Raw genomic sequence first — 14,555 nt, forward strand, 5'->3', positions numbered from 1 at the left:
AACCTTGAAATATCTTTCTGGGCATGGTGTCAGATGCTCGCCATGAAATATTCATAATCTGAGAGCAGAGCAACAATGGAGGAGGTGGCAGCATGCGAGGATTTGACTTGCAGAAACTGAGACGCTTAAACCACGTTGACCGATTTCTATCCCATCACTAGTTGTCACTCACAAATTCACTTTCACATCAGTTTTCTTGGATGAATGGCACAAAGCCATCTGTCACTTACTGCCTAACCTATGGATATAAACTCATTAGTGCGTTAGTTGAGTGAATTGCATTTAATCTTTTTTTCCAGATTTGGGTAGCTTAATATTATGATCTGTATTGTATAGCACCCCAATATCACTAATACTGATAATAAGGTTAAAGTACAGACTGTGTAAGTTAAAGGATGATTCTAGTGTTTTTGTATGTTTTAAGCTATTTACTACTCACAAATATTGTATAAACGCAGTATATGGGAAAATCTGAGAATGAAAGAACAGAAGCAGAAACCTTTTTAAAAGACACAATCTGTGATCCAAAGGGGCAGTATTGCCAAAATTTCCAGTAGGAATATGCAGCAAAAAGTGAGCCAAATGTTTTCTGATGCTGTTTACATCTATAATGTTAACACAGTGCTATATTTTTAATCACCATATATAACACACAAAAAGCCAACAGCCATTTTAACCCATAGGTTAAAATGTATTATTACACAGTACCAGTATATGTGTAAATATAGCTGCAATTTACAGCTGAAGTGAAGGAACTACTTATTGGTCCTGGGATGCAAGAAATTGATGTTTACTTATTGTTTGCATCCTGGTTTAATTTTCTGACAACTTTCCTTGAGAATGGTGTACAGCGCAGACATTATAACCTGACACCATCTCTGTTTACTCTACTGATTATGTTCATGCCAACGCTGTTGCTGCCACGGCTCCCTCCACAACCCCAACCTCCTCCTTATGTGGTATTTCATTTTGTTGATTTAACTATGATTTATGTTCATGTTCTCTAAGCAGAATTCTCATTGCTGCTCAGATTCTTTGGGAGCTCCCTAAAGCTCCCAAAGCTTCCCGCTAAATCTAACTGGATAAAAATTTGCTACAAATGGTAGATTCCTTGATGTGTCTCTGAATGAAATGTGAATTGTTTTTGGCAGCTGATCCTCAAACTTTGGATATCAACAATCATTATAATGTAACTTTAAGGACAAGATGGAAGAGATTAAAAATTCACTATTCGTATTGCAGTGACAAAAACATAACCCAGTAGCTGCTTGGGAGGTAAGAAATCTAACGCAAAACTTAAGATATGCTTTGTAAAATGTTGTATAATATAGAAGAATTGTAAACAATGGCATAAATAGTTCAACAAGTGAGCAATTCAAACCGTACTTCTATTTCTGGGAGCAACAAAATAGTCATGTTTGCTCACAGGCCGTGTGGGTTGAGTATGAAATGAAAGACACATCAACAAGCGAGCCAGAGACAAATTAGTCAAATCAAAAATATGGCATTTCAGATCAAATAAAATATCTCAAGGCATTATTGATGCATTCATTTGTTTGGCATGTTTTAGTAAAGCCTGTTTTTATTGTGCCAAGTGTCAGTTTTGTTTACACTGAAAATAATCATAATCTACATTAAAGGACCAGTGTATAAGTTTTAGAGGCATCTAGCGGTGAAGTTGCAGATTGAAACCAGCTGAATCCCCCTCCCCTTCCAAGCGTATAGGAGAACCTACAGTGGCTGCGAAACTCACTAAAAATGGAAAAGACCCTCTCTAGAGTCAGTGTTTGGTTTGTCTGTTCTGGGCTACTGTAGAAACTTGACTGTGCAACATGGCGGGCTCTGTGGAAGGGGACCAAGACCCCAGGAACAGTACTGGGCTTTAAAGCCAATTTGACACAGTGGCCACACCATATAATTACAACATCACATGATGCTATTGGGCCCAAAAAGACTTTTTCCCATACACTTACATTGTGAAAGAAACATCTGTAAATCAGTGGATACATTTTTTGAGCATCACAACCCGCAGAATGACTTGTTTCACAATCAGAATTTGATCCATTCGATTTGATAACATTTTGATGGGCACATTGGGTCAATAGATTGTGCGCAGTATGTTTTCAGGAGGTGTTTTTTTTGGATTCATGTGCAACTGAGCAACTTCCATAGGAATTAACCGGGCCCTGTCTCCAATATTATATCCAGTTCCCTGTTTACATCCATAGAGGGGACCGGCTCCCTGTGTAGATATAAAGGGCTCATTTTAAGGTTATGGAAACACACCGATTCTTATTTTCAGGACATTAAAACATACTTATGAATAAATGGAATATATATTCCATTTCTGCCATTCAACTAGATGCCACTGAATCCTACACACTGCACCTTTAAGTACCTCACTGACTGAGGTGCAAAATAAGCTCTGTTCTGGACCCTTAAATTTTCTGGTTTACAGTCAATAATGTAGGGGAACTGGGGGCAGGATAATACTCTCATCATAGGCAACAAGAAGCATTCAGTCATCCAGAGCCATAGTTGAAGGCAAGCAAGGAGTTTTGAGGTTTGACTTGAGGAAACATGTTAGAAATCGATAGCAGAGCTGTAATTTAGTGGTCTGTCAAAAAGATCAATGTTTGAGTGAGAGAGACAGAGACAGACAGGAAGACAGTGTGTAAAGCGACAATGTTCACTGAAAAACATTCAGTTAAATGCAGGTCAGACACTTTGTTTTGTTAGAAAGTATAGGATTACTATGGATTCAATAGAATAACTATAGAATTACTATTGTAATGTATTGATGGCAACTTCTAGCCCTCTAAGCCATCAATTCCATTTTTATTAACTGCAAACATACTTAAACATGATTGTAGAATGTAAGTTATTGCATTAAATGCTCATAAGGTGTCAAATTAAAAAAACTGTCCTCCAACTGTTGAATCTGCAGTGTCAACATCATAACGATAACGTCCAACTGAACCAATCAACTAAAATTCTACAAACTTGTGGAGCACATAAAATTACACAACATCTGCTAATTGTAAACACAGGTCTTGTATTCACCCATGATCAACAGTCTGGTGTAGTCTGTTCTGTGTTTTCAAGTGTACATGAGGGTATGAGTCTAGTAAAGCATGGGTCTCTTATGAGAATTGGAGAGGCCTGCTGTGCTCCAAGATGGTATCCATTCTGTCTTTTTTCCATGGTGACGCCTTTCCATAGAAGAAACTAAATGAAATGACATCAAACACAGAAAAATAGCCTTTCTACGCCGTTTGTGTTGTCCAGCAACAGTTATACAAATGTATTTTTTATAATCAAGGTCTGATGCAGTAACTCAGTTGGCCACCGGGACAAACTAGCAGTGAGGCAGAGTTGCCGCACCGTATATCTTGTAGTCTTAATAGATCCATGGTATAAAACCATGATACTGGGTCCAAGAAGTCTGTTCTTTATACTCAACTAGACCTAAGTTGGTTGAATCAACTGACTGAACAATACTCCCACTCTCTGAGCCCCATACATATAGCAGCATGGCTAAAACAAGGGACAAGAGACAGGTTTATGCTGCGTTCACACTATGTTGGATGGAGGGGAAGGAGGATTGGAAAGATTCCCATGTTAGGGACTTTCTGTCTTTCTTTATTCTTTTTTCAATCACTTCACTGTATAAAGTGTAAACAAGATATTTACACAAAATGAGCTTGTGACAACATAATAAACATTCCATGATTGAAGGAGCAGGGAGAAGAAAAAAAATCTTGTGAGTGTTCACGTCACCTGACATCTCAGGAAGGTTGTATGATAATTGAGTTGGTCATATGAAGCAAAATACTTTGCACTGACAAAATTACATTACATCCATCCAAATGTGGGTTTAATTACATTAAACCAGTGGTTCTCAACCCGGTGTCCAGGGACCCCCTGGGGTCCTTGAGGAGGTTCCAGGGGTCCCCTGAAAAATTGGAATATTTTAATTTCAATCAATTTAATATCAATCCACAGTATAGACAGTTCTGGAATAACTAAATCTTATCAGATCGGGATCCCTGAGACTACATCTTATAAAATATGGGTCCGCAGCCTGATGTGTATCAATATGGTCCTTGACACCAAAAAGTTTGAGAACCACTGCATTAAACATTTGACTTTGGCTGATTATTAAATGCCAAGTCAGATATATTGGAGCTTTCGGAAAACTTCCAGTTTCCCAGTCGTAATTCTGATTTGGAGGTTGACATAAATGCTATTTATAAGTCAGAATCTTGTAAATATGGTAACTCTGATATGACATGAACGCGGCTTTGAAATGAGTTGAAATGATGATTTTGCTGTGAACAGAAGCATATGGCATGCAAGACTTGATTGTTTTCTCCATGACTATCTTTGATTTTATACCCTAGTGGTATTGTGAAATAGCGAACTCATATTTGTATCATGTGACATGAGGTAACGCTATCTGGAACCACAACTGTAATCAGTGTAATAAATGAGCGTAACATTACAGAGGTATTCCAGCTGGTATATAAAGTTGAACACATTTGTGTAGGATATTCTTATTTTCTTAACAAGTGGCCAATGTGTTTTATCCATGCCGATTCCCAGCCCACAAATGAGAGTGACTTACAAATGTCAGCCCGCAAAAAGAAAGAGAAACAGAATCGTAAAGACCTGGGATGGATTTTAACAATTCAGGGTCATGTATTATTTTGCAGCTTTCCTATGAAGTTTACTCTAGTTCACTGTTTTTAATGACAATGTAATAATACAGCTAACGTCTGATATGTGTATGATGTGGAAAAAAGAAGCAGCTTTATGTTTCTTGAAAGAATATGTTGATAGATAATTGAAAAACAACGTCTTTGCTAATCTGGCTCTTAATATTACATCAGTTCAAACACTCATTTGCCACTGGCCTTGTTGCATTTATACATTTGGGCAAATGCATTTTTTTAATTGACAAAGACTTTGTCTATAATTTTACTGTCATTTTTAAATTGTACATTACAGCCAAAACATCAAATAAGTGCAGCGATCAAAATAACTCAGCGTCTTTATGGAGGGAAAAAAACACCTCTGCTCTGATGCATTTACTGAAGACTTTTCTCTCACACTTTTTCATACAAGCTCTCAGTAATGACGAGATACCTTTTAACTTCTCAGCCAGAGTCAGCATCAATAATTTATTCTCATCTGTTTAAAATTTAAAGTGCCACACATTAACGTCCTCCCGCACCTGCTCTTTCACGCTGTCCACCCTCCACTGGGCTGCTTTCTACCCCCATCCATGTCTCTCTCTCTCTCTCTCTCTCTCTCTCTCTCTCTCTCTTTCCTCGCACTATAATAAAGACAATGACAATGAGTTCTCTTTCACCACTGAACCAAGGATGTTAAATCAAACAGGGGCAGAGGAGGCGACAGACCACATAATGTAAGGGCATCGTCCGGACGCTTCCGATTACGCTATGGCCTTAATTGGTGGCAGTGGCAAAAACGATGAATTCTTTAACAGTGCCATGCAGTTGTGCCTTTCCAAGCAGAGAAAAGGCCTAAGGAGGACAGCTACTCGGTGCAAATGGAAGCTGACAGAAAATCCACATGGCACAACCAATCTAGGGGAAAAAGGGCATGACAATGAATAAGGGGGCCCATGCTCTTAAGTAGCTGAGGGTAGCTTGCAGGGAAGATGTGTATAATTAAGCGGTCTGCATCGTGGTTCAGATGGCAAAATCCTATTGTCTTGACAGGAGCTTAAGGTTGCCCTTTAGGTTGAGATGCGCAGCGGCATACAGCCTCATTTTTCTTTTTTTTCACACTCCCCCAGACCTCAGCGACCAAATTAATCTGCAGTTTTAAAGCTTGAATAAATCCAGTAAGTTAGAGATCTGCAGATCTAAAGGCCGTCTGTCCCTCAGGCTTTTCCTTCTCTGCTTTTTTTTTTTTTTTTTTATTTCTTTACCCCCTCTCCTTTGCCCATGGAGATTGGCTGGGAGCACTCAGTGTTATCTCCAGGGAGGCAAAGGTTGGGGGGAGGGGGTGAAGGTCACAGATTTGTCCTTATCTATTCTGAGCACACCTAAAACAAATTAGACCTGGCTGCCGTTGCTTATTTGGCTCCTGCGCTCTCATTAAGGGCCTGAATCCAAGCTATTTTCCTCAAGGTCCTGTTTCCTACCATTTTGGGCCTTGTCTTTTATCACAATAGTAAAGGTTTCTAGGCAGCCATGCCACCTTTTCATCTCACCCATTTCATGTAGTCATATCAACACTGCACAAAGAACAGAGGGGGGGAGAGGGAAAGTATATCCCCGTACTGTAGGATGCTGTTTCCCTGCACATGGCTTGGTGCTGGCCTTTGACATTTGTTAATTGAAAGGATGAATCTCTTCAAGTGGATTTTGTTTTGCCCTTGTCCTGCTTTTTATTCTATGTTATGCCACTCAAACGGGAGACTCTCTGGATATTATTATTTCAAGGATTTTGCTTTGTCTTTGCAGTATTATGAATGTAAAAAAAGAGTTGCTGTTTGAATTGTTCATGTCAATATACTCAACAACCCAGTGAGTTGGCACTTGAAATCCTATGATTATAAGGATGTTATGTTTCTATCAGATTGTATGGAAGGATGTTTGTTTTGACATCAATGTGTTGGCATGAGACTCTCAATTTAAAGTAGTCAGGATTGAGCATCATTCACAACAAAACCTTGAAAAAAACGTTAATTATACATGCAGTGTCTACACCTCCAAGTGTGTTTGGACATTAGATTGAAAGTGCAGCTTGGTTGGAAGACTACCTTTAAGACTTTACTCCACCGGTCTGACTTTTGCCACAAAAAATAAATGCTTTTAAGTTGAAATGTTTGACTGACAGATCACAGTGACACATAGATACTAAATTATGACCTCCAACAAATAGTGAGCTAAACTGGACGTCTGATAGGTCTTTTATGAATGTATTAATTCCATATTATTAGCCAGTGAAGTCTATATGATTCTATTTGAAGCCATATTGTTTTATGTCAGAACATTAACGTTAACCCTACAGCTTTACTTGTCTCAGTATCAGTCATGTTTAAAATCCAAACCATCAATTACAAAATCCCATTCACTGTGACATTGATAATTCATAAATTGTAGGAACTGTGTATCTTTCTTAAGAATTCTCAGTGAAAAAATATTATAATACTCTGGTTACAACCTCAAAGAATATTTGAGTTATGCAAGTGTAAGATATACACAGTTCAATAAGGTAATGTTAGCTTGACTCACAAATAACTCTTAAAAGCATTATAAATGTCACCAATAAATTGAATCAAATTAATATAAAACTTGTATAAATGACAAAAAACCTGTATTCTAAACTTTGAAAAGACTTCAACAGCCATTGTCAACCTCATCTTAGTGCTACATTACTGTTACCACTGAGCCACTTGTTGGATGCTGAATATAAAGTACCTTAGAATAATGGTTCCCAACCTGTGAGTCAGGACCCACTCAGGGGCCCAGGACAAATTTAAACAGTCCCATGATTACAAGGATGAGAAAGGAAAAATGTTTCTGTCATACAAAATGATGTTCATTCTTTCTTGATGTTCTCTCATTTTTGCTTGTTTCTTGGGAAATACACACTTTCACCGCAACAGGCTTTGAAAATTCAAATGAAACAATCGGAGAAACTCTTCGGGTGATCTGCTCACAAATCATATCCACACCGGGGCCATAACCTATGATGTGGGGTCACAAGTTGACACTGAAGGGGTCACAAGCCAAAAAGTTCAGGAACCACTACCTTAGAAAATTATATGCCCTCACACCATGTTGGTATTAATGCGATGAATCTTTCTATCAATTTGTTTAGCGACAGAAGTAAGTGTGTCTTTTACATTTACAGAATTCAAGAGAAGGCAAAATTTCATGAAACTTCCCTGCAGAAATAAAAGTAAAGTTGAGGTAAACAGGTGAGGTAAACAGAGGTGAAGACAGGGTGCCTACATATGAGTATTATTGCATTTGAAAGTTAATGAAGGACCTTTGAGCCATAGGAGCTCAAGCTATGTAAAGGTAACTGCTCGGGAAATGTTAGGTTAGATGAGATTCCTCTGCCAGACTAATCCATCCTGGAGCCTGAGAGCAGCACAGAGACAGAGAGAGAGCAGAATCTGCTGCAGAACAGCACAGCAGTGACACAGGGCAATTCTCTAGGGCCTTGCATTAGCGCGCTAAATTAAAGGGGGTATTAGATTAAATTGGCTCTCCGATTTCAGGGGTGTGAGTAAAATTCTGATTTGCATTTTCCACCGCTGCTTAAGATATAATTAGTTCAGGGTGATTCCCATGTGGAAAACACTGACAGCCAAATCTAACTAGCTGCCAGTAGCTTATCATCTCTTCCAAGGCAAAAGGTACATTCGGCTCGTATTTGGTGTGTGTGTTTGTTTGTTTGTTTGTTTGTGAGTATGTAGTAAGAGTGTGGATGCGACTTGTGTCTTTGCGTATGTCTTTATGAGAGACAGTGAGTTTGTATATGTGTTAGTGTTCACATGTGATGTTGCACATATGGCTTGTAAATTCTCCTTTTAAACTCACTTCAGCACCGGATTCTTCACACTTCTCAATCAAATCCCACTGAACTGTAAGCGACCATTAGCGCCATCGTCGAGGTGAAAAAAAGATCCACTCCCTGTTAATGTTCGTATAAAACTTTGTCTAAGCAAGTGCACTTCACACCTTAAAGATGCCTTTAAGCTCAAACCCATTTCCGTAGCAGAAGGTGCACCTGTAATTACAGATGCAGAGTCAAAAATAACAATTACTGCTGGAGAAGTCCATAATATGAATTACTGAACTTAGTGAAGGAGCTTTTAAAAGCAAGTGTGGATTTGCTTGGGGGGTTTTCACACCCTTGGTAATTCTAACCGTCTTTGCAAATGGATGTTTTCCAAAAGTGATTCTACCCGTGCATTAAAAAATGTGAGGCCAGCTTCCTGGACACCTGTTTGGTACACCTGTTAGTACATGATATATGGAGTCAACATTAAATGGGCTTCCGATTGCTACCTCTGTGGTATACACTTCCAACCCATAACCCATCAGTGACCCCCTTATTTAAACTCTTAAAGATCCCCTACAGACATGTTTGTGACATGTAAAAATACTGTCATCTACTGCTTCTCTCTCACTGAAAAATCCAGAATCTATAAGTATGTAAATACTGCTCTTTTTAAAAGTTTAACTGCTGGACACAGGATTTCTTCTACCTCACTAAAAAGTTCATTTTCACTGCATGTGCACTTGGAGGCTTCAAGTGTCCACGTCACACTTCAGTAAGTTTCATACTGGCTCCAAATTAACACACACCGCCTTAAACTCAGATTTAAGGTACATGAGAATGAGACGGAGAAACTTTCACCCTTCAGTAGATGAATGTGAAAACATCCTGTGAACTCTGCACATACATCATTCTCCACAGTGGAGCTCAAACGTCCAAGTGGAACAAGAAGAAAAACACATTTTTGACTGGAGGGGGACTTAAAACCCTGGTGTCCCCATAATTTCCCCCTTAAGATGCATTATAGTTTTCTTAACTGTATGATAAGCATCATATATATTCTGTATCAGCTTGTTCCAAAACTCAGTTTAAGCTAAAGGCTTTAAGATGCTAAGTAAAATATACAAAGCCAAAACACCATGTTTTTATTGGCTGCACTAATGGAAATATTCTTGATGTCTTCATTTTACACTGCAAATTTTCCCTCCTATTACGTCATTTTGACTGTAATTTGAATCATTAAATTCTCCTTTTCAAGTGAAAAAAATCTGGTTTCATTTCTCTCAATTTTAGGCAACAACTTGCCTTTATCGTTCTTGTTTCAAGATACAGACATTCTTGAAAAGAAGTTGATTTCTTTGAAAAGTTTAACTCCCTGTACAGATGGATTTTTTCACTTCTTTTAAGAGAATAACATTTTTGGGATTCAATTGTAGACAGAAAAGGCTTAATAAGATTGAGATATTGTCCCTTAATTCTTCAGGGTATATTTGGAACTTTTGTTTACTTAAGTAAAATAAACCTCTATAGGTGTGAACACTTTTTGTCTGCACAAACGTGTTTGTAATGACTGACACACTGCTTGATTAGTAGGGTTAAAGAGGTAACAAAAAGAACAGATCTGATGTAGTCTCTAAATTTCTGTTTTAGTTGCAAAGCTTTTGATACTTGAGACTCGTGTCAAAATCATTAAAAAGTTGTTAAAATTTTAAGTATTAGCTGTCAAACCAGGATTAAATTAACAGAAAACCTCCATGTAGCACTACACTGCACAGAACATGAGACACAAACAACAATTATGTCACATTGAGCATATCAACACCAAATGGTCAAAAATGAATTGCATTTTGCGGGCATCAGAATTAGCATTCAGGTACAATCTAATTTGAATCTTTTAATCCAAATTCTAATGTGATATCTGTGTTATACAACCTCAAAGTATGTATATTGTATGTGCTTAAATAAACATTTCAAAGAAATCTATCATGGATTCAAACAAGAATCAGACAAACTGATGGCTGGAATTCATTGAGAACAAAAGGAATCCATACATGATGCTTTTCCATAAGTAGATTAGGTAATATTTTATAATTAACCTCTTTTCCCTCTCTATGTAATCACTTAATTAATGAGCAAATCATCTGGCCCTCAGGTTGCATTTGTTAGTGACTCATCCATACAGGCTCATGTTAAGTCAGTGAGCAAGTTCAAACTGTCAGGATACAGAAAACCATATTTGCAACTTAAAATTCAAATTCTGCTTTTGCCCTTGATAACCAAATGTCAGCCACTAAATAAATCAACCTTTAAAAACAACACTGCCCTCTGATTGTGTCCTAATGAAGCCTTTTGCTACTTGTCATTTAAGTCAGTGCTTGATATGTTTTTTTGTTTCCTAAGTGACACAGATATTTTTTGCCTCTGCACCCTTCTTGATATGCATCATACCCCAGATTGATTAGTAAATTGGCCATAATGACACAAATATAATATAAAATGATTGAATCTAAACCCTACTGTACATGGACAATCAATTCATACAGGATCAGCGGGAGAGGATAAGTCTGGGTGCTTCACTCCCCTCCACACACAAAACTTGGAGGATGTTTTGAGAAACGCCATCAGCAGCCCTGCCATCACTCTCACCATCTCTTGGTGGTCGGAGGCTGAGGCTTTGTGGGATATTGATTCTCCCCATCCAGAGACGGTTTCCATAATTGGTTAAAATGACCGGGTGCAGAGAGGGATGGCTCTCTGCTGAAAACCATTTCCCAGCTCTGCTTGGAGCTGAGCCAAGCTCGGGGTTGTTCGGATGCGTTCCAGCCCCAGCCTGACTGGCAGCAATTAGGGGTGTCTGAGCCAAGCTCAGCTTGCGCTCCGCACAAACACCCCTAATTACTGCCAATTAGGCTAGGCGGGTAGGCAGATTTGAGAAGCCGGGGGGATGTTCAGGCATGGGTGGGCATGGAAACAATTTTCAAGGGCTTAGAACGTGACTGGATGAAAAGGTTAATGCTTTGGAGTGCAAGGGGATAATAACAAAAGAAGGGGAAGCAGTGCCCCGGTTCTCACCTCCAGCGACGAGCCTGGCTTCTTCTTCAGCTCCTCGCATTTCCTAAATTTGCAGATCTGGTGGCCCGTTTTGCGGTTCCGACAACTGCTGCAGACACCACAGTTGATTAGCCGCCTGCAGGGTGCACAGACCCCACACCTTTTCCTTTTCTTCTTCGCTGGGTTTCCACTGGATGCCGAGGAATTATTCTGTGGGCAGTCTGCCAGATTGGCAATTTGAAACGCACTGTCTGTAACGGCTGCTGAGGCTGCGGGGGAGTGAAGGGCTGTCATGACGATGACCCCGGGAGGTAATGAGATGCCCCCTAAAGCCGGAATAGCGGAAAAAGTTCCAACGCGTTCTGGGAGATTCATTATCTCTGCTTCAGCAGCGCCGCATTTCAGCTTGTTCATGCATTCTCCTGCTAAAGGTCTGCAGTGTTCGGGGGATAAGGTAGAGAGGAAATTATTATTTGCCATTTGCAGCGTCTCTGGCGGCACGCCAGGCTTCCCCGGCCTCTGGGAGTCATTTCTATGCATGCTGGTCCTATTAGGGTTTATTGCCGCTGATTTCCTTCCCCAGAGCATGGCGTTATCGCAGTTCCAAGGGGACATGCCAATTCTAGCACTGGGAAAAATGGGCGTTGTGATGCGGGCAATCTTAGCAGTCTGTGGAAATGCCCCATTGGTTTTATAAAAGTTTGCAAAAGACCTGTACCTTTCCATTTCTGCGTTATAATCCAAAAGCTGGCTTAATCCACCATCCTGAAGATTATCCTTTTGTAAGAGAGACACATCTGCGTTCTGTCCGTTTTCAATGCAAAGTGCATTGTTTATGTTAGACATGGCTGAGGAATGCTTGTCAGTTTTTAGGAGAAGAGAGTGAGGTTACAGTGGCCTTTGTCGAACTGAAGCTGGTTACCAACAGTGTGTTACCATCCTGGTTTATCTTCTCCCGTGCTAAAAGCAAAAAAAAAAACAAACAAAAAAAACAACAATTACACATAAAAGAGGCAAATGGTTTCATTCTAATCAGATTTCATTTCTCCACTTCAACTTTTCTCTGAAGACAACAGAAATTCTCTGTCACATTGTTTATGCTCTGACATTTTATAATGGAACTAACACAAATAGTCAGAACTGATCTTCATCTGGTGACAATAACCTGATAGCTGTGACAGACCAACATGTCATTATAATAATAGGGAAAAAGAATTAGCATGCTTCAAAACATGCCACACTTTCAAGATTTTTAGATCTCTTGTCAAGGTGTTGTTACATATTTTGAAGAAAAGCCCAATCAACTACTTCACAGAGTGAATAAATACATCTGAATACTCGAGGGGACATTTCATCAAAATATAAAAAAATTAATATTCAATCCAAAACATTTTTGAAAAGTTAGAGGAAAGCCTTCAGATTTTGACAGCAGCAACTACAAACACAAATATTTTTTACCTTAGGCCTGCAATATAAGCTCTTAAAAATAATCTGCTTTGGGCGCCAGAAGGAACATAGTTAAATATTTTCTTTTTTTTTGTTCTGAATTGTAGAGGTGGTCCATCCATGTAAACACAACTCTGTCCGGCCTCTTAAGAGCACCTGGTATTCATTCATGGCCAGCTCTATTACATTTACTCAATGACAGCACAGATAGCCACTGGTGAATTTACATCAAGATCATGGACCAGAGCAACTACGGTGTCAGCTGCCTCAGGATGGGATATGTGTGTGTCCAAGTGTGCGTGTGTGTATGGGGTGGGGGGGGGGGGGCTCCATTTCCTCTCTCTCTCTCTCTCCCTTTCTCTTTTTCTCTCTCCACCAGTCTGTCTGGATTTGGTTTCCACAGATAAAAGCCCATTAGACACATCTCCCCCTACTTCCATTACCTTTTTCTGGGCTTTCTCTCTTAATTGCCAAAGCTGATCCATTGCTGGAACACTAAAGCATTTCAAATCACTTCCGTGGTGCTACCCAGCAGCTGTCTCGAAAACAAAACAAAAAAAAAAGAATTATAAATATGCACAAATGGAATTTGAGAGATCGTACTGGGTGGCATTGTTTACAAGTCCTCCGGATACTGAAGTGCATCCCCTTCTAAAAATGTCCTAAACATTTGCCTTATTAACCTAAAAGTAGACAAAACTATCTAAATATTGTCCCGGTGGATATATGATATTTTTTACATAAAGTCTTGAAGTCTCAATACACTTTCTAACATGCACTAAAACATTATTTTTGAAAATTTGTTATTGTTATTTTTTGATTCTGATGGCACCAATATGAAAACCTAGAGTCCTATCCATCATCCATTCCAGATCTGGAGGTTCAGTGTCGATGTGGCATCCAAAACAACCCGCAGCCACCAGTAAACAAAACCTCCTTGGCTTAATGATCAGCCCTCCTCAGGGTCATTATTACTTAATCAATTCACCCCTGGAGCGAAATATGCAGCCCAAAGGCAATCAAGTCATTGATTTTCAGCCTGTAAACAAAGTTTAGAGAGACAGAAATGTTCAATACTTGGAGCTGGAAAGAGAGAGAGAGAGAGAGAGAGAGAGAGAGAGAGAGAGAGAGAGAGAGAGAGAGAGAGAGAGAGAGAGAGAGAGAGGAAAGAAAAGTAAAAAAGCCACCACGTCCGATGACGAACCATTGTGCCGCCGCTGCACCACCATGCCATTAATTACACTCAGTCTGGTCTGTGGTAGACATCCAGATCAAAGGTCATGCATAGATAATCCGGAGAGAGGAGTGCGGTGCAATAGTGCAAATAAAACCCCATAAAAATGAATCTGACATTGGCTGGATCACTTGGCAGCCACACACGGACACAAATCGGGACAGGAAAAGGGGGGTAAAACGCATGCAAAGGTTTGGCACTGACTGGACGGCAAAATATGGACGGACAGAGGGAAAGAGAGAGAAAGAAAGAGATGAGAGAGAGAGCGAGAGAG

General features: G+C 39.5%; 1 protein-coding gene across 2 annotated transcripts in view; it reads right to left on the minus strand.

The window, feature by feature from the left end:
- The window catches only part of cxxc4 (CXXC finger 4), a 29,116-nt gene that overhangs the window by 13,906 nt on the left and 655 nt on the right, over positions 1-14,555 (minus strand). Inside the window, exons 2-3 of one of the 2 annotated variants that reach the window (XM_044343203.1) lie at positions 13,491-13,582; positions 11,623-12,561 (exon numbers count right to left, since the gene is read on the minus strand). In XM_044343203.1, coding sequence (XP_044199138.1) covers positions 11,623-12,447 — 825 coding nt within the window. In that variant the 5' untranslated portion in view covers positions 12,448-12,561; positions 13,491-13,582. The remainder of the gene's footprint in view (positions 1-11,622; positions 12,562-13,490; positions 13,583-14,555) is intronic. The other variant, XM_044343195.1, reaches the window with a different exon arrangement.

The sequence above is a fragment of the Thunnus albacares genome, chromosome 3 (genome assembly GCF_914725855.1).
Source record: "Thunnus albacares chromosome 3, fThuAlb1.1, whole genome shotgun sequence".
Taxonomy (NCBI): domain Eukaryota; kingdom Metazoa; phylum Chordata; class Actinopteri; order Scombriformes; family Scombridae; genus Thunnus; species Thunnus albacares.